A 17,106-nucleotide genomic window follows, 5' to 3' on the forward strand; every position below is an offset into this window, starting at 1 on the left:
TGTGTGGACAGCTGCCCCTCGCTCTGACTTGTCCACTGCTTGGTGCTCTCAGCCCCCTTGTGGGGAACGGGTGTCACTAGCAGGTAAAATGGTACCCACTCCAGCTGCCCCGTTGTTCTCACCTCCCACCCCCAGCCACTCTGTCCGCATGTGCAGGGCCAGAGGCTGCACCCTCACCCCACCTGTCTTGCCACTTTCTGATTGGTCCTTATCCTCACACTCTGCAGCTGCGCCACCCTGAGGCACCTGTGACCGAAGCGCAGCCCTGAGCTTGACCCTGCTTGGCGGGCTGCCTGCAGGTGAATGTGTGGGCAGCGGGCGTGTGAGCAGGAACCCGGCTGTCACTGTGGACATCAGTGGGAAATCTGCTCCGTATCGGCTGTGGGACTACCCTCTGTTCCTTCATAGTGCCCCTGGGAGCAGAGGGAGGCTGTCTTTTGTCTTCAGGCTGTGGTCAAGAGCAACCGCACTGACAACGCAGCACGCTACTTGACCGTGACCCACAAGCCCTTGCAGCCAGGCAGCTCCCAGCCTCCGGTCAGGGCCGCATGGGTGCTGCCTGCGGGGTGCCCCCATGTGCAGCACCCATGTGACACCATTGTCCCACCGTGTCTCTGAGCTGCAGTGTGAGGAGGACGGAGTTGGGCAAGCTTCCTGAAACGGGAGGGAAAGGCAGGCTGGACCAGCTTGGGGGGCGGCAGGCAGAGAGACAGAGATTCCGGGGGGACTCTGTTGCACCCACAGTGTGGACCCAGCGCCGCAGAGGCACGGGCGGGAGGCTCCATGTTTCTGTGTCTGCCCAGCCCTGGCACTGGCTGCCACTCCTCCCCGCCAGCGAGGGGACTTGACTGAGGCCCCGACTCCTGGCCCGCAGCCAGTGGCCTTGCCCTCGGCCTGCCCAGCTCAGCAGAGATTGTCAGGCTATGGAGCACATGCCCCAGAATAGTGCTATGATGTCGCCGGCTGACATTCTATCGCTGGGCCGCCACGCTGAGTGGCGCCTCCCATCCCAAAAAGGAGAAACCTGGGGACGCTGGGTACCCTGGGGCTAGGCCAGGCGTCAGGACAACGCGCTGCGTGCGAGGAGCGCGAGGAGCCACAGGCAGCGCCTCTGGGCTCCGTCCCTCTTGGGCTGTCACTCGTAGCAGCCTCTGCCTGCTCTCCTCCCCGCAGCTGAGCCAGAGGCCCCTTGCGCAAGACAGAGGGGAGCGCAGCCAGGTCTAGCCCAGGCCACCTCAGCCCACCGGGGCCTTGCTCTGGGGTCTGTCCCTTTCCCGGGCACACCCATGTCTCCAACAAACGGGCTTTCCCGGGGCCTTGTGCATAGCCCTGTCCCCATCCTGTCTGTGGCATCCTGGCAGTGGCCTCGAGTGCTGCACACACATCTGGTATAAAGGGTCTGAGGGGCCCCACAGCCAAGAGATGCTTGGCAAACGCTCGACCAGGAGACAGCAGGGGCCATCTCAGGTGCAGAGACAAAGCCCAACAGCCAGAGGCACTGCTTTCTGCGCGGTCCACAGGCCCAGCGCCGGAGTACAGCACACGGAGCCCACTTGCACAGTGTTTCTTTAATTGAAAGACAACAGCCGACCTCAGAAGCATGGCCTCATCGAGCTGGGGGTGAGGCTCCCTCCCACCAAGCAGGGCCCAGAGACGAGGTGGAGGATCTGCCACCATGGCGGGGCGGGCGGGGTGGGGGGGCAGCCGATGGGAACCATCGCTTGGGACTCTGGCGGGATGTTGGGCCCCCACCTTCCCACCTCTTCCAAGGCTGTCTGAGCTCAGGGCAAAGAATGGGCAGGGGAGGCTGGGGAGGCAGTTGCCCCCGGGCTGGCTTGGACTGGGCTGGGCAGAGGCCAGGAAGACAGAAAGCAGAACCACTACAAGGCAAAGGGTCGATCACGGTGTGTGTGTGAGAGCAAGAGGGAGACTGAGACAGAGAGAGCAAGAGAGAGTGAGAGAGAGAAAATGAAGCCAGGTCCAGAAAGATGCAGGGGAACAGATTAGCAAACCCAGAAAGCAGAAAAGATCTAGCACAAGACAGAGACAGAGAGGGCGAGGGCGAGGGCGAGGGCGAGGGCGAGGGCGAGGGCGAGGGCGAGAGACAGAGAGAGAGAGGCTGGTCTAGGGGCCACTAGAGCAAAGTGCCCAGCTTGGATAGAAGAGCGGGAGGACCATTTTCCTAGGACTGCCGCCTGGGACAGGTGGATTTCAGGGTGAGAGGGGGAAAGCTTGGCAGGGGCGCCTCTGAGTGGCTGTGGTGCGTGAGCGGGGGCAGTTGGGCAGCCGAGGGGGCCCGTGCCTTGTAGCCACTCTCAGGAAGAGTGGCCCAGGAGACAGAGGCCACAAGGGGGCAGTAAACTGGGAACACAGGGGAGGCACTGGGTTGGATGCAGCCAGGCAGGAGCTCCCTTGCTTTGCCTTCCTCCTTCAGGACCTCTGGCCGCGCTCCCCAGAGACCCCAGCGAGGCTACCATGGCAGCTGCTCCGGCTTCTACTTTTTGTAGTTGCCGAACTGGATGGCCAGGCGGTCAGTGACGCAGCGGAAGGTGGCCGGCTGCACCTCCCAGTAGGGCACGGGGTTGTTGAAGAGGCTGATGCCGTTGTAGTAGGCCCGCTTCACCCCGAAGCCCACGGGGCAGAAGTCGTTGACACCCACCTTGGTGATGTTGTTGGAGTGCAGATAGACCACCTGTGGATGGAGCACAGCCCGGGCTGCTGTCACGGCCGGGGAAGGGGAGTGCACACCCGGGAGGGTCTGACCCCCTGCCCTCTCCCGCCCCAGCCGCAGCCTCGCAGGTGTCATCGCATCACCTTATACCCACATTGCCCTAGAGGCTGCTCTCCTGCATCGGGAGGAGAAAATTGAGCCCGGGGCCCCGGCTGGGGGTTGGGTTGAAGGTAGAAGCTTGGTGGGGTGTCGTAGGGCTGTACTGGGTGGAATGAGGTTGTAAGGGCTGCCCGCAGGGGAGCACCTCTCACTCTAGAAACAAAGAGCCTTCAGCGTGCCTTCCTTCCTTGTCTTGGTAGTCCTCAGCAGCACTTCCAACCCCTTGAGTCCGCCCCTCTTGCGTGGGAGGCGGAGTCAGGAACCCAGTGGTGCTGAGGAGGACGCTGGCCGCTAGAGGGCGCACTCAGCCCGGCTTGTGCCGCACCGTCCCAGAGCTGGGCTGGCCAGAGGCAGGACACAGCCAGATGGAGGAGGAGAGCACTCCAGCCGTGTGTGATGGGGCTGAGGGAGAGGTGGAGGCCCAAAGCAGGGCTGAGCGAGCCCAAGTTCACCCATGTGCTGCAAGCCAAGGCCTTGGCCCTGAGGGAGGAGCCATGGGGACTGCTCCTTTCCCGAGATGGCCAGGGGGAGCTCTGTGGACTGTGCCTTGAAAAGCAGGGGCCGGGAGCCCAGGAACAGGGCTCTGGAACCTGGCGGCCAAGGGTCCCTTGCCACCTCCCCCTGCCTCCCCTCACCTGGAGGAGCTTGAGATCGGGCAGCCCAGCAGGCACCCTGGACAGCTTGTTGTTGTCTAAATGAAGCTCCCGCAGGGTGGGTAGAAAGCTCAGGCTCCCGTTCTCAATCATCCGGATCTGGTTGTGGCCCAGGCCCAACCTGCAGAGGTGCACACGAGGCGCAGTCAGAGGCTGGGGGGGAACAAGGCAGTGTGTGGGGCCGCCGCGCTGCCCCTCCCTCTGGGCTTCCGGTCCCACCTGTACAACTTGGAGTATCGGAGCAGATCCTCCAGCTCGATGGCTTGAATTTTGTTGTGGTCCAGATGGAGTTCATTCAGGGTCTCTGGCAGATCTACCCAGAAGTGAGGGAATATTGAGGTGAACATGGGCACCAGGGCAGGTGCAAAAGCCCTAGGCCATGCCCCAGAGAGGGGAGGGGACTTGAGTCCACTTGGGTCGTTCCAGATGGTCTTCACACCTGTGCCCTTGAAGGTGTGGCAGGCTGGGAAGCAAGTGCCTCTTTCCTACCTTTGGGGATGCCAGTGAGCTTGGCTTCTGAGATGCGCAGGTAGTTGAGCTTCAGGCCATCAAAGGCTCCAGGTTCAAAGCCACTGTTCTCTAGGGGGTTCCCACCCATCTCTGGTAGAGACAGAAAGAGACTCCATCAGCCCAGGAGCTGGTGGCTGCCTACAGCCCCTGGAGCCTGGTGTTTCTGGGCTCAGGCCCACATGATGGGCCCTGCTGCTTGCCAGCTCTGCCCAAGTCCTCCTGAAACCCGGTACAGGAGTTTAGAGGGCTGATTGCAAACTCCTAGCTGGTCAAGGCTGCTAGCCTCAAGGGCCTTGGCCCTGGCATGGCTTCCAGGGGCGGAGAGGGACAAGAGGAGAGAAGCAAGCCAGAGATGCAGGCAGGTAGGTCTGGCTGCCCCAGTTCTCCCGTCTTACCCTCTGGCCCGGTGCAGCGGTCCTGCACGCTGCTTTTTCGGTCTGCATTGGGGCCGTGCTGAGATTCTGTGCCTTTGACCATTTGGAGGACTATTGCTTGAGCCAATGCTTTGTAGCTGGCCCTGGTCTCCCTTCACCAGGCTTTGAGACAAGCTCCTGGAATGTTCCCCGAGCCCCCCCCCCCCGCCCCCGGGCTCGCCCATGGCCCCTTCGCCAGGACCTGGCCTGCAGCCGCACTCACCGATGCAGTTCATGTTGCGGAGCCCACTGAACACGCCCTTGGGCACCTTGCGGATGCGGTTGTCATGGATGCGGAGCTCCACCAGAGAGCTGGGCAGGTTGGGCGGGATCTCCACCAGGTGGTTCTTGGAGATGTAGAGCTTCTGCAGCTTCCGCAGGGGGCTGAAGGCCTTCTCGTGGATCTTGGTGATCTTGTTGTTCACCAGGACGAGGGCCTGAGGCACAGGAGGTGGGGGGTGAATGTCCGCTTCCCACTCCACCCCCGGCCCTTGCTCCCTTCTTGCTTGTGGGCTGGGTACCACACTGGGAGCCAGTAGGGCCAAGAAGGGCGCTGAGCTGAGAGCTGCTGGTCCCGCACTTGCGGCTGATCATGCTCCAGAACCCCGGCAGCTGGCACCACGGTTGGTCCCCACACAGCGCATGCATCCGTGCAATGCACACATAGGGACTCATTCCCCTCCCCCCCAGCCCCTTGGGAAGGGCACAGCCTGGCCGGAAGGGGAGGGGCTCACATAGAGGTGCTGGAGGCCCTTGAAGTCATCCTTGCGGAGCTCGGAGATGTCGTTGTTCTGAAGGTCCAGCAGCGTGGTGTCAGGCGACACCTCCTTGGGCACCGTCTTCAGACCTGGGGTGGCACACACAGGGTCCCTCATGCGACCCCCGGGACTCAGCTGCTCCCTCCCTGTGCCCCTCCCCCACCCCGCATCCCACAGGATGCACGCACTGCCAGTACTGACCCAGGTCAGAGCACTGAACAACCCGCAGGTGGCAGTGGCACCCAAAAGGGCACATGGAGCTGAAGGTGGGCGTGAGGGCGTCCAGGTCAGGCACGCCCGAGGTGCTTTCGGCGCCCGAAGCCTCTTCATCATTCATCATGAGCAGCCCGTCGTCCAGGGCGAAGTCCCAGAAGCCTTTCTGCTCGAAGGGCAGGGCCTGGCCCAGGGCCAGCAGAGCCGCGAGGAGCCACAGGGGCCGCATGGTTGACGTGGTACCTGGGAGGAAGCGTTCTTCACTGAGCACTCCACACGTCCTGGGCACCCTCTCCCGCCTGCCCCTCCCCCAACCACCAGTGCATGATGGGTCTGTGGCCCTCGCTTCTCTGCAGACATAGCCAGCCCCGGGGCAAGCAAGAGGTGGCAGCGACCAGTGTGAGCAGGAGGCAGCCAGCACACAGGATGCCAGACGGTGCCTCTGGGGGTAGCGGTGGGAAGTAGCAGAGCTGGAGGGCAAAGCCCTTGAGGGCTGCCCTGGGCCACGGCTGCCGGGACTTCTGGGCTGGGGGCCAGGGGCTGCAGTGAGCGAGGGAGGGTCTGGGTCTCATGCGTTCCTTGCTGCAGGAAGGGAAGACTGTCCTTTGAGGCCAGGGGCGGGATCAGCTCTGAGCGGGGGTCTGGGCTGGCGGGGGCGCAGCGCCGTTCCCCGCTCCCCACCCTGCTCCTTCCTGAGGCCTGGGCGTCCTCCCCTGGACACCCGCCTCCTCCGGGACTGACCTGCAGAGCCTGCAGCTTCCAGCTCTGCTCCTGCCCTTCCTTTGTGCCTCTAGCCCGGCCCCTGGAGGGGCCCTGTGAGGAGCAGGCTGCCGCCTGGGTGGCGGGCAGGGTCAGGCTTGCTGGAGACCCCCCAGGATGAGGGAGGCAGCAAGGTGGGGGTGGAGCGGAAGCTGCCCTGCCCGAGCCTGCCCCCAGCACCCACCTCTGCCTGCCTCCTGCCTCCTGGTTCAGACACTGCCCTGGCCTCTCCTACCACCCTCACCTACCCTGAGCCCTCTCCCACCCTCGGCAAAGTCCCAGCTTTTGTCCCTGCCTCATTTTCCCATCTGTTCAATGCTCAGCCCATCTGAGCGGCAGGCCCAGTCCACAGGGTGAGGGGGCAGGGGGCTCAGCTGGCTGCTGGGGCCTGCAGCTTCAGAGTCTTCGCCACCAGCAGGCTGGGGGCTTGAGGCCAGGCTTGGCTGGGTCTTGGGGTCTCGGCACAAGCACTGTACCTCCGGATCCCATCAATGCCAAGGCTGTTTCTCCGGGGCCCTGGAGAGGCCTCGGCATGTGGCTTGCCCCAGTCCCCAGCTGGCCCCCTACCCCCGGACAGAGGGGCCCCTGCAGAGGCTCCAACTGCCCCCCCAGGCTGGCTCGGGGCGAGTGGGGCTGCCCCGGGGAGCCCCCGGGTGTTGGCCGAAGCTTAGGTAGAAGGAGCCGTGCTCGCCTACCCGGATGGTGATTCCCTTCTTCTTCCCCTCAGCTGGCAATCTCCAGGGCAGGGCAGGGCAGGGCAGGGCAGGGTCTCCTGTGCCCCTGCCTAGTTGCCGCTGGATGGCGAAGCGCTGGAAGAAGGAGGAGAGGCCAAGGCGGAGAGGAGACGCAGTATGGGAGCGAGTGAGGAGAGGCCGGCCCGCACCGCCCCTGCCAAAGCCACTACCTCCCAGGGGAATGAGTCAGGGCTGGAAGGCCGCGGGGCCCTGAGAGGCTCTGCGATTTGCAGCCCACCTGGATGGGTGGGGGTGGGCTGGGCTGGGCTGGGCTGCCAGGTGCATGGGAGACTGCAGGGAAGGGCCAGTGCGGGCAGGCCTTTTGCAGCCTGCCCGGGGCGGGGGCGGCCTGGAGGTCTCCACAGGACACCCCTCCCCGAGGCCTCAAGTCTCTTGGGATGACCGGGAGCTGGGGCTCCCCCTGGGCACTCTGGGAAGGTGGGCAGCCTGCTAGCACGCTGCGAGGCCAGCCAGGGCAAGACTGGAGGAGCTCATCAGAGCCTCCCTGGGAGCTGGGGCTGTGGAGGACGTGTGGCAGTAGCCCAAGTCCAGTGTCCTTGTCATGAACCTGGGTGTCCCCAAGGGGCTGAGAGGGGTCCAGGGCAGAGGCTGGCTCTCTGCCTACCTCTGAGTTCCAGCTCTGGCTCACCCTGAGGGCGGAGGGAAGCTGAAGGCAAGGCTTGGCCAGGTTTCCACGACTCCTAGCTGGTGGGGTGGGGGCCGGCCGGGCTTCCCAGTAAAGGTTTCCTTTCCCCTTAGACACTGAGCCAGCAGGAGGTGGCAAGAGACGCCAGCAGGGCCAGAGGGAGCTGGGGGAGCCCAGGGGGCACAAGCACTGGCCCCATTTTGTGGATGGAAAAACTGAGGCCCGGAGCGAGGAGCTGACTTGCTACGACTCCGTCAGCTTGAGACTTGGAGCCCAGCTTTGGGGATTGCAGGCCTGGAACTTCCTGCCTAGGAACTTCCTGGCCTCAGCCCTGCCCTGCCTCCACCCTGGCCTTCAGCAATGGGGGTGCTGGTGGGTCTTCGGGCCTGGTTGGCTCAGAGAGGATGAGGTGGTAGCTTAGGGACACTGCCCTAGCCTTAGTTTCTGCCTACACCTCACACTGAGCCCCAATCCCGCCACGTGTACACACACACACACACACTGGGACACCCACACCCTGCAATCACTTTTTTCCTTCCTTGGTCTTCCGGGATGTGTCCCCAAGGACTCAGGAGCGCCTTGAGCCTCATCAAAATGTGCCCTGAGCTTGCTGGAAGCCGCCTACTTAGAGCAAAGGAAAGAAGTGGCCCTGGCGGCCGCAGGTGTGAGTAAGGGCAGAGGCCGGGCCTCCTGGAGCCTCGGAGCCGCCTCAATAGGGCCCTCCTTGTCTGGGCCTCTGAAAGCCAGTGCAGTTCTGCAGGCTGATCGCTCCAGGTTACAGCCCAACAAGACGTGCTGGCAGCCTCGGAGAACACGCAGGGGCCGTGCCAGGCATTCAGGCCAGGCCAAGGGCGGCGGGAGCAGGGTTTGAGGTCTGGCGGCTCCTGGGAGCTCGTCTGCAGATGTGCGCTGGCAGCTGCGCGGACGTGGACGCCCTGCTCGTAACCTGACCTGACCTCTGACACACGTGCTGCCTTCCCCCGACCCTGCCAGGCCTCTGGGCCTGCAAGGCTGGGAGACAAGTGACGCTGCCCCATCTCCCTCTCTCCCCTTTGCCTACCAAAGTCTTCTGGGCCCAGCTTCAAGTAGCAGAGGGGTGCCCGGGCCCTGCGTGCCACCCCACCATGCCCCAGAAGGCTCTGTACTTGTGTGTGTCTGCACTGGTGGAGAGGGGTGGAGACCTGGAGGCCACCCCCCCCCATCTGCATGCTGGCCGCCCCCTGGACCCACGGCCATTGCAAGGGAGGCAGACGCCCCAGCTCCTCCTGGCTGTGGCCCTGGCACTGCTGGGTAACCAGACAGAGCACTGGAGAAGCAGGCTGGACCTGGAAGTGGTTTCCTGGTCCCCCTGCACTTGGGCCGTGTGCTCTCCCTTCTTCTCCCATTTCCTGGCCCCCACTCACCATGTTCTAGACTCTTCCAGGAAGAGGGAGGGTGCTGTCACCTCCCAAGGGTGGGGTAGGGACTCAAGCGATTTCTTTACCTGACCCTACCTCTACGCTGTTGACCATAAGAAAGAAGCTATGATCTGAACACCTGACGAAGGGGTACACCAGGGCGCAGAGAGGTTACCCAGAACTCTTGTCCAAGGCCACACAGGGAGGAAGTGGCGGAGCTGGGACTCCACTGTGCATCTGTCTGCCTGCCTGCCGAGCGAGGACAGCGGCCAGGCATCTGGAAGGCTGGGGAGCCTTCCCTTTCCTGGGCCCGGGGTTTCCCAGCACCCTCCTCTGTGCTGGCTTTTACTCTCTGCCAGGGGTTCTGGCTGGGGTGGGACCCAGCCCTCTTTAGCCAGCTGGAGAAGCCCTGGAGGTGAGGCCTCCCAGAGCTACCGGGGCTCCTATGGGTGCGTGCCTTCCTGCAGTCAGGAAGCCCCCGATGCCCATGGGAAGGTGTTCAAGGCCAAGCAGGGGCGCTCTGTCCCTCCCCTTCAAGTCTCACTTCTGCTCATGAAGTTCCCGATCCCGGTGCCACCCAGGCCTCTGCCTGCTATATTCCCTTGGCCAGAGACCAGAGAGCTGGCAGCTTGTGAGGGAGAAGCAGGGGCAGGTTCAAGAGTCACCCAGGGGCCTGCACTGTGGTGTAGCTGGTAAAGCGGGTCACCTGCAGTGCCGGCATTCCATATGGGCGCCAGTTCTAGTCCCGGCTACCCACTTCTGAGCCAGCTCTCTGCCACAGCCTGGGAAAGTGGTGGAAGATGGCCTAAGCCCTTGGGCCCCTGCATCCACATGGGAGACCCAGAAGAAGCTCCTGGCTTCGGATTGGCACAGCTCCGGCCATTGCGGTCAATTGGGGAGTGAACCAGCAGATGAAAGACTCTCTCTCTCTCTCTCGCTCTCGCTCTCTTTGTCTCTCCTTCTCTCTCTGTGTAACTGTGACTTTCATATCAATAAATAATTTTTTTTAAAAAGTGTCACCCAGGCCGGCGCCGCGGCTCACTAGGCTAATCCTCCGCCTTGCAGCGCCGGCACACCGGGTTCTAGTCCCGGTCGGGGCACCGATCCTGTCCCGGTTGCCCCTCTTCCAGGCCAGCTCTCTGCTGTGGCCAGGGAGTGCAGTGGAGGATGGCCCAAGTGCTTGGGCCCTGCACCCCATGGGAGACCAGGAGAAGCACCTGGCTCCTGCCATTGGATTAGCGCGGTGCGCCGGCCGCAGCGCACCTACCGTGGCGGCCATTGGAGGGTGAACCAACGGAAAAGGAAGACCTTTCTCTCTGTCTCTCTCTCACTGTCCACTCTGCCTGTCCAAAAAAAAAAAAAAGTGTCACCCAGAGTCTTGGCTTGGCCCCTGCCCCATGTCCTCCAGCTCAGGCCACGCTGGTCTGTGTGCAGAGCTCAGGCTGAAGATGGGGGTGGGGCGAGGCGCAGTAGGAGAGTTTGATAAAAGGAGGCTGGGGAGAGCCCCAGGGGGTGGACAGCAGGGTTGGGGCTGAGCAGGCGGGCAGCCTGCTGCATGTGGATGACCCGAGGCTGGCGGGCTCTGGGGGAGAAGGTGCCCTACACGGCCATCCCAAGGATTATTCTACCCCAGAGCAGTGAGGAGAGTGGGGGAAGAAGGCAAATGCAGGGGCAGGAGGAGATGGGGTGGTTCCCAGGAGCCTGGGGGCCTGGAAGTGGGGCAGGAGGCCCCCGGGAGCCGTCTGGCTGGGGGCACCAGTTGTGAGAAGGAACCTGCCCACCTGCAGGGAAGGCTGGGACGCTGGTTCTTCCTGCTGGGCTGGAGAAAGGCTCAGCCATGCCCACCCAGCACCCCACGGCCCACAGCAGCGTGCCCCGGAAGAGCCCCCATCACCTTCCACCAATGGGCCACAGAGTGTGTAGGGATGGCTGGTCAGCCTGGAAGCAGAAGGAAGGTCAGCGTGGGCCTAGGAAGACCTTTGTCAAGGTCACAGGTGTTGTGGTGGGCAAGGAAGGTGACAGGCTGGTGGACGGGCTTGGAGCAGTGCAGGGGGTGGAGGCCGGGGGGCTGCCTCCCTGGAATGCGTGGGACCAAGGACAAGGGCCTCCTGGGGCAGGCCCCTGCACAAGGTGAAGGAGGGCCAGTGCTGAGTGGGCCCAGGAAACCCAGGAGACAGGGACGGGGTCCTGTACTGGCCCCAGCCATGCAGAGATCATGGCGACCACTGCAATGCCATGGACAACACCCCTTCCTCCCATCCTTCCCCACTTGCAACCCTCCAGCTGTTATAAGTCAATGCCCGTGACTGCCCCTGCAGAGAACAAGCTGGCATGGGACTGGGCCAGAGTGTTCATGGCCGCTGGGATCCAGGGGGCTGAAAGAAAGGCCAGGGGTGCTCCCACGACAGGCCAGCCCCCGCCCCCCATGCCCCACTGCTCCAAGCCTGCTCCCGCTGCCCAGTCCTGGCGGCTCAGTGGCAGCCCTGGGTCTTCCTTCCCAGCAGCCATACATGGGCATGTTACACACCAAGGTGCCCCTTGCTTGTGCACCAGCTCTCCTTAGAGGCGGCTGGCACTGGAGGTGCTCACCTACCCCCCTGGATGCGGGTCCCCCAGGAGCCTCCCTGGTCCTGAGGGAGCCTGTGAGCATCTCCAGCTTGTGTCAGTACAGGGCGGAGAGCTGGCAGGCCAGGGAGGGGTGAGGGCAGAGGCAGGAGCCCGCACCCGGTGGGCGGGAGTCGCTTGATTGCTCAGGAGAGGGGGCTTCCTGCTCCTGTTCCGCAGAACTGGGCAGGACAACCCTCACTAGCCAGAGGCCAGGCATGCGGGCAGTCAACTTGGGGTGCTCCCTCCCCCAACCTTCCAGGGCGCTCAGGGGACACCCGGACAGCTCCATTCTCCTTCTCCTGGGCCCTGCTCCCCTCCTCCGATCATTCTGCATTCCAGTCTAAGGGGGTTCTGGGGGACAGACAGGACTGAGCTACTCAGGCAACCCTACTCAGGGCCCCTGCCCACCAGGCTCCATGGACCCACACCCCGTTCAGGGGGAAGTAGAGGCAGGGCATTGGCCTGTGAGCGAGCCAGAAGCATCTGGGCAGGGTGCCTGGGGCGTGCCTGGGAAACCAAGTCTCGCAGTCCGTGCCAAGCACGAGCCGCAGGCAGTCGGGGCTGCTTCTGAGCATTGAGCTCAGCGGGTGCCCAGAGGCCCGTGCTGGCCTGAGCCGGGCGCAAAGCCCCAGGGCGGGGAAGGCGCCAGGCCCAGCGAGGCTGGCACAGTTGAGGGCGCCCCTGGGGCTTGCAAGGAAGGGCAAGGTCATTGGCAGAGGTGGGGTGCTAGCCACGCAGCCATGCCTCGGTGATGCTCCCGGGAGACAGACTGGAGGGGACAGAGTAAGGTCAGAGTGCAGAGGCAAGGGTGGGATGAGGGAAGGCACCTGGGAGGGGGGGCGGGGGAAAAGAGGCGGAAACGGGATGAGGACCAGCGGAGCCCGCAGGGTGGCGGTGATGGGGCAGGGACCGTGAGCCTGCAGCGGATGCCTTGGATATCTGTGGGTACCCTGGGGTCGGGAGAAGGCACTGGGGGTGGTAGAGCCTGGAACCCTGGGGACAACAGGTAGCAGCGCTGGCGGCAGTACGGGACTAGCAGGAGGCAACAGGGCAGGACTGAGGCAGCTGAGACAGCTTGAGGCCATTGTGGGGACAGTGGGGACAGTGTGGAGCTGGCGCAGGGTTGGGGGGCCCTACCTGGGGAGGGGAAGTGGCCAGGCGCAGGCCGGCTAGGTGGCGGGCTGGGATGTCAGGCTGTCCGCACTTCCGTCCGTCGGGGTGGGGGGGGCCGACCGAGAGCAGCTGCTCGCTCCTGGGCAGTTGGTGGAGAGAGGGAGGCAGAGGCGGCAGGAGCTGAGGCTAAAGGCTGGGCGGGCGGGCCGACAGGGAGGGGACGCGGGGAGGGGGCGGGGAGGGAGGCAAGGAGGGAGGGGGCCGGAGGGCGGGCCGGAGGGAGGGGGTAAGCTTCCCGCCCCCCTGGCAGCTTCAAAGGGAGCAATTTTCTCGTAGACGGCTGGGCTAGCTGCGCCCCTCCCCTCCCCCGCTCCCCAGCCCCCTCCCCCGGGCGCACACTCACACTCACTCACACAAGGGCCTAGCGTCAAACTTTCCACTGCCCAGATGGGGACACTGAGGCGCTTGCTGGAGACCTGCCAGGCAGAGGAAAGAAGCCGAGGGGGAGGTGGCCTCGGGGTGCTAGGCCAGTGAACGGGCCCTGGAACTCTGTCCTACGCCCGCCCAGAACCTGCGGCCACTGGGGCCTGAACAAGGAGGTGGCTTCGCTGGGATCAGAGAAGGAGCTGGTGTGGATTTCTGGAAGGGCTTGATCTAGGCTCCTGGGTGCTCTGTACCTCCCTTCCCTTCCTTCTTTCCCTCCCTCCCATCCAGCCTTTCTTTCCAGTTGCTCTCTGTGAAAGCAGGAGGGAAGCCTGGGAGAGGCTGTGAGCGGGAAAGCGCATTCCGAGAAGAGGCGCCCAGCGAGTCACCGAGTCACCGTTCTTGCTCAATCCCGCAGGTCCCCTAGGGCGAGGAGGAGGACGAGCTCACCGCTCTGTGGGTGGCACTTCCTCTGTGCTGACTGCGGCACTGGTCACTTACAGGAGGTAACAGGGTTAGGCCGCCAAGCCTCAGAGCTTCCTGATGGCCCCAGGGAGTCCCGCTCCCCTGCAGCTAGGGGCCCCGGGTCCTCACGTCCTCACACCTCCTCCCTGTCCGGGGGTGGCTCCATCCCGCCAGAGCAGCTGCTGAGCCAGGGCTCGGAAGGAGTGAGAAACCCCAGTAGGGCGCCACACTGAGGCCAGGAAAACTGGGCATGGACTGGGGGGGGGGGGAGGAGAAAAAGGCAAAGGGGCGGAGGGGGACCCCCAGGGGGCTCTGCCTACCTGGCATGGCGTGAGGTCTGAAATAGCACAGGCCGGGGCCAGACCCTCTCATAAGGGCCCTGAGGTATGGCTGGGCACCGTGTCAGCTCAAGGCCCTACTGGGACAGGAAACACGCAATGGCTTAACCAAGTTGTGGTCCTGGAAGAAGCTTCCAGGCCGGACCACGTAGAAGAGAGAAGGAGCCGCGGTTCCCTCTGGCTCGCACGGTTGGGACCAGGAGGTTGGGAGCACAGACCTCGTGTCTTCCTTTTGCCGCGAGATGTCTCCCGACACGTGTGGCAGCAGACAGAACCACGTAGGCACCCTGGAGCCCCGCAGAGCTGCAGCACCGCCACTCGTGGCCACCTGGCCATATCTCTGCTCCTGCCCTGCCCTGGACTCACAGCCAGGTATCACTCAGGGCTAAGCGTGTTGGTGGGGACCAGGGACACAAAGCCCACAAGGCACTCCGCTCTGTGAGAGCAGCCAGGTGCAGAGTCGCAGAGTGCTTTGTCCCATTCAGAGGAAATGGCCAGGCCAGGCCCGTCCATAGGAGACTGAGAGGAGAGAGGAGATGGGTGGGAATGGGTGGGAATGGGAGGGGTCGGGGGGGCGGGGCTAGCGAAAGGTCTGTGTTTTCTTGCTGAGGGATGAAAATGTTCTAAAAGTGACCTTGGGGATGGCTGCAGCTCTGTGAAGATCCTAAAGGAGATTGTATGGTGCAAAAGAGCCTCACAAAGTTCATGGAGAATGGAATTTAGAGAAATGCAGATCTTGAAATCCATGCATGCATATGGGGATGCAAAGTAGGTCTCAAAAAAAAAAAAAAAAAGCAGTGTTGCAAAAGGAAAAGCTCTCAGAAGGCATCCAGCTGCCCACACATGCTTACCTGAGGAGCCCTTCGCTGTGCGCAGTGCCACCTGCTCCTGGGGGCTGGGGCCTTAGGCGCTGGATCACTCTGGCCTTGGCCCGCAGTCAGGTTTTGCAGCAGGAGCCCCAGGAGGCAGACTGTGGCACGAGCAGGGGACTGTCTGTTCTTGTGTCTTGCCCCTGCAGGGCCACACCTGGGAAGGCTTCCTGAAGGAGGTGACTTGGAGCAGGGAGCAGCAGAAGCCCTTGCCCGCAGCTGGCTCTCAGGACTCCAACATGCACCAGGCATGTTCCTGGAGGGGCTTGGGGGCGATGATAAGGTGATACCCCCGGCCACCCCACACAGGACCAGGAAGCACCGGATACACTTGGGAGTGCTTCCTTGAAGGCGGGGGATGCATCTGGGCGATCCTTGCATAAATACGGTTCTCATGCCTGGAAGGTTCTGTGTCTGTGGTTTGTAGTCTGCAATAAGCCGTAACTGCACGCTCGCTCCCAGGCCCACTGAGTCACTGGGCCTGCCTCCTTAATTTGGGGGTCACTCCCACACCAGCCAGGGAGCACCTCGGTTCTTGGGTCTCCCCCCACGCAGTGCAGGAAGCATCTAGACCCCAGCTGAAGTGCAGGGGAACAGAGCACCCTCGCTGGCTAGAGGGGTCAGGTGGCTTCCTGCCCTTCTGGCTTCCCCAAAGGGGGAGGAGGCAGGCGGGGGGGGGGAGCGTGGGGGGGGCAGCAAGGCAGGAAGGAAGAGCAGGCATTTCCGGAGGCCCCCAGGGCTCCCAAGGAGGAGGAGGAGGAGGAGGAGGCCAGAGCACAGCTGTCTCAGCTCTCTAGGAGCAGGGGGTGGGGGCGGTAGAGCGGGGCTCCTCCAGCATGGCGGCCGGCCAGCGTGTGCAACTCTGGGACAAGCCTCTGGAGCCCAAGCTGGGACACTTCCCACCCGCCTCTCAGCCCCGTCAGGCTTCGGGGAAAGTTTCGGACTCCGTGCTCAGAGCAGCCAGCCTCACCCAGCCCTCCCGCAGGCAGCTGCTGGCAGATGGGTGGGTGTGAGGCATAGGCCTGTGCCTTGGAGTCCCACGGAGGGAAGGGCTGCAGGGAGGGCACGCCCCTCCCTGGGGTGTCCGAGTGCAGCCAGCTGCCACTCCCTTGGCCTGTGTGTGCAGAAGGACCCTGTGTCAGCTGCAGCCTGTCCCCCCACAGCTGGCTTGCAGCTGTTTGTGCCCTGGCTTCAAAGCGGGTCCTCTAGGCGTCAGCCCCCAGGCTCTCAGGCCCTGTCCCGCAGGGCCTCCCTCCCCATCAGAGAGTGTGTTGGGCCAGCCCAGAGCCAGGGGTCTCTCTCATGAGCATACCCTGATGCCTCAGTTTCCCGGACTCATCCTCAGCCAGGCCACTTCTTGAGTTGAGTGGCCATGCCCAGAGCGCCCCAAGATTCCAGGTGCTGCTTCTGGGCCCTCACTCCCAGCCTGCCGGTTTTGTCCACCCCCATGGGGACTGGGCAGGGCCAGCGTGGGCAGAGCTGTGGCACAGCACTGGGCATTAGGGGGACCATCAGAGTACAGGGAGCGGGGCATCTGGGAAGGAGCCTTTTGCCGTTATGCCGGAGAGATAGCTGAGCTGGTGCTGAGTGGGCCGAACTTCCACTTTCTGGAAGCTTCCTGGTGCCGGATGGCCGAGGCGTGGCTGGTGAAAGCTGGCACTCTCCATGCCAAGAGCTTTTTTTGACCTTCCCCTGAGGACATAATCACACAGCATCTCTCCCCTCTGGGCCACCAGGGCTGTAATTTCAGGGCCCGCGGGGGGCTACGCAGAGGTCCAGCCTGCATCTAGCTATCTTTAGCAAGGCGTGGTCTGGGGCGTGGCCAGAGCAGGGTGAGTGGACAGGGGCTGTGTCATGGGGAGGCCTCTGTGGCCAGCCTTCAAAGTCAAGGAGACGGATGCAGGCCATGATGTGCCCAGGGATCCTGAGCCTCAACTCTGGCCCTCAGCGGTGATCCGATCAGATCCCTGGCAGAGGCCAGCACTTAGCCCGAGGGCCAGATAGTCTAGCCAGTGTGTCTTGGGTTGTCCCTGTGTGGCTGCCACGGCGGAAGGAGCTTGAGTGAAGCTTGCCTACCGTATAAGGCAGGAGAGAAGACTCAGAACAGGAGGCAGGGAGGCCAGAGACAAGCAGATGGACTGGAGAATTTGCAGACCACTGGACTCACTGTGGGACGGGGGTCAGGCGAAGGGGAGCAGAGGAGCAAGGTCCTACTGTGGTCCCCAGCAGGGGACACAGGCCCAACCCCAAGGGGCACTTGGCTCCCCAGCCCTTCTCCACCCCTTGTGAGTCACTCATGCAGCGACCCTAGAAGAGCACATTGGAGCAGCTGCCGGCGGGAGCATGGACACAGGGTGTCAGGGGAAATACCTGGGGAA

General features: G+C 63.3%; 1 protein-coding gene and 1 long non-coding RNA gene across 5 annotated transcripts; one reads left to right on the forward strand and one right to left on the reverse strand.

Annotated features, from left to right (window-relative positions):
- Positions 1-1,533: 1,533 nt before the first annotated feature.
- On the reverse strand, positions 1,534-12,818 carry BGN (biglycan). 2 transcript variants are annotated; one of them, XM_062182859.1, is made up of 9 exons: positions 12,658-12,818; positions 6,832-6,945; positions 5,366-5,620; positions 5,141-5,253; positions 4,630-4,843; positions 3,973-4,083; positions 3,703-3,796; positions 3,466-3,604; positions 1,534-2,692 (listed from the first exon to the last, which is right to left on the reverse strand). In XM_062182859.1, exons 3-9 carry the CDS (start codon positions 5,604-5,606, stop codon positions 2,495-2,497), a joined length of 1,110 nt encoding a protein of 369 aa, XP_062038843.1. In that variant the 5' UTR covers positions 5,607-5,620; positions 6,832-6,945; positions 12,658-12,818; the 3' UTR covers positions 1,534-2,494. The 2 variants fall into 2 exon arrangements, with proteins under 2 accessions (XP_062038843.1, XP_062038842.1); XM_062182858.1 differs by lacking the exon at positions 6,832-6,945.
- LOC133752391 (uncharacterized) lies at positions 12,134-15,126 on the forward strand. 3 transcript variants are annotated; one of them, XR_009864931.1, is made up of 4 exons: positions 12,134-12,308; positions 13,475-13,562; positions 13,949-14,231; positions 14,878-15,126. It is a non-coding gene; the product is annotated as an uncharacterized LOC133752391 (long non-coding RNA). The 3 variants fall into 3 exon arrangements; XR_009864933.1 differs by having other exon boundaries at positions 13,988-14,231; XR_009864932.1 differs by lacking the exon at positions 12,134-12,308 and adding an exon at positions 12,391-12,461.
- Positions 15,127-17,106: the final 1,980 nt, after the last annotated feature.

The sequence above is a fragment of the Lepus europaeus genome, chromosome X (assembly GCF_033115175.1).
Source record: "Lepus europaeus isolate LE1 chromosome X, mLepTim1.pri, whole genome shotgun sequence".
Taxonomy (NCBI): Eukaryota; Metazoa; Chordata; class Mammalia; order Lagomorpha; family Leporidae; genus Lepus; species Lepus europaeus.

Coding starts and splice junctions, on each gene's coding strand:
- BGN (XM_062182858.1), bottom strand. CDS start 5,606: ATGCGGCCCCTGTGGCTCCTCGCGGCTCTGCTGGCCCTGGGCCAGGCC. Junction 5,254..5,365: donor TGTTCAGTGCTCTGACCTGG/GTCAGTACTGGC, acceptor GTGCCACCCCAG/GTCTGAAGACGGTGCCCAAG. Junction 4,084..4,629: donor CCGCAACATGAACTGCATCG/GTGAGTGCGGCT, acceptor TGTCTCTACCAG/AGATGGGTGGGAACCCCCTA.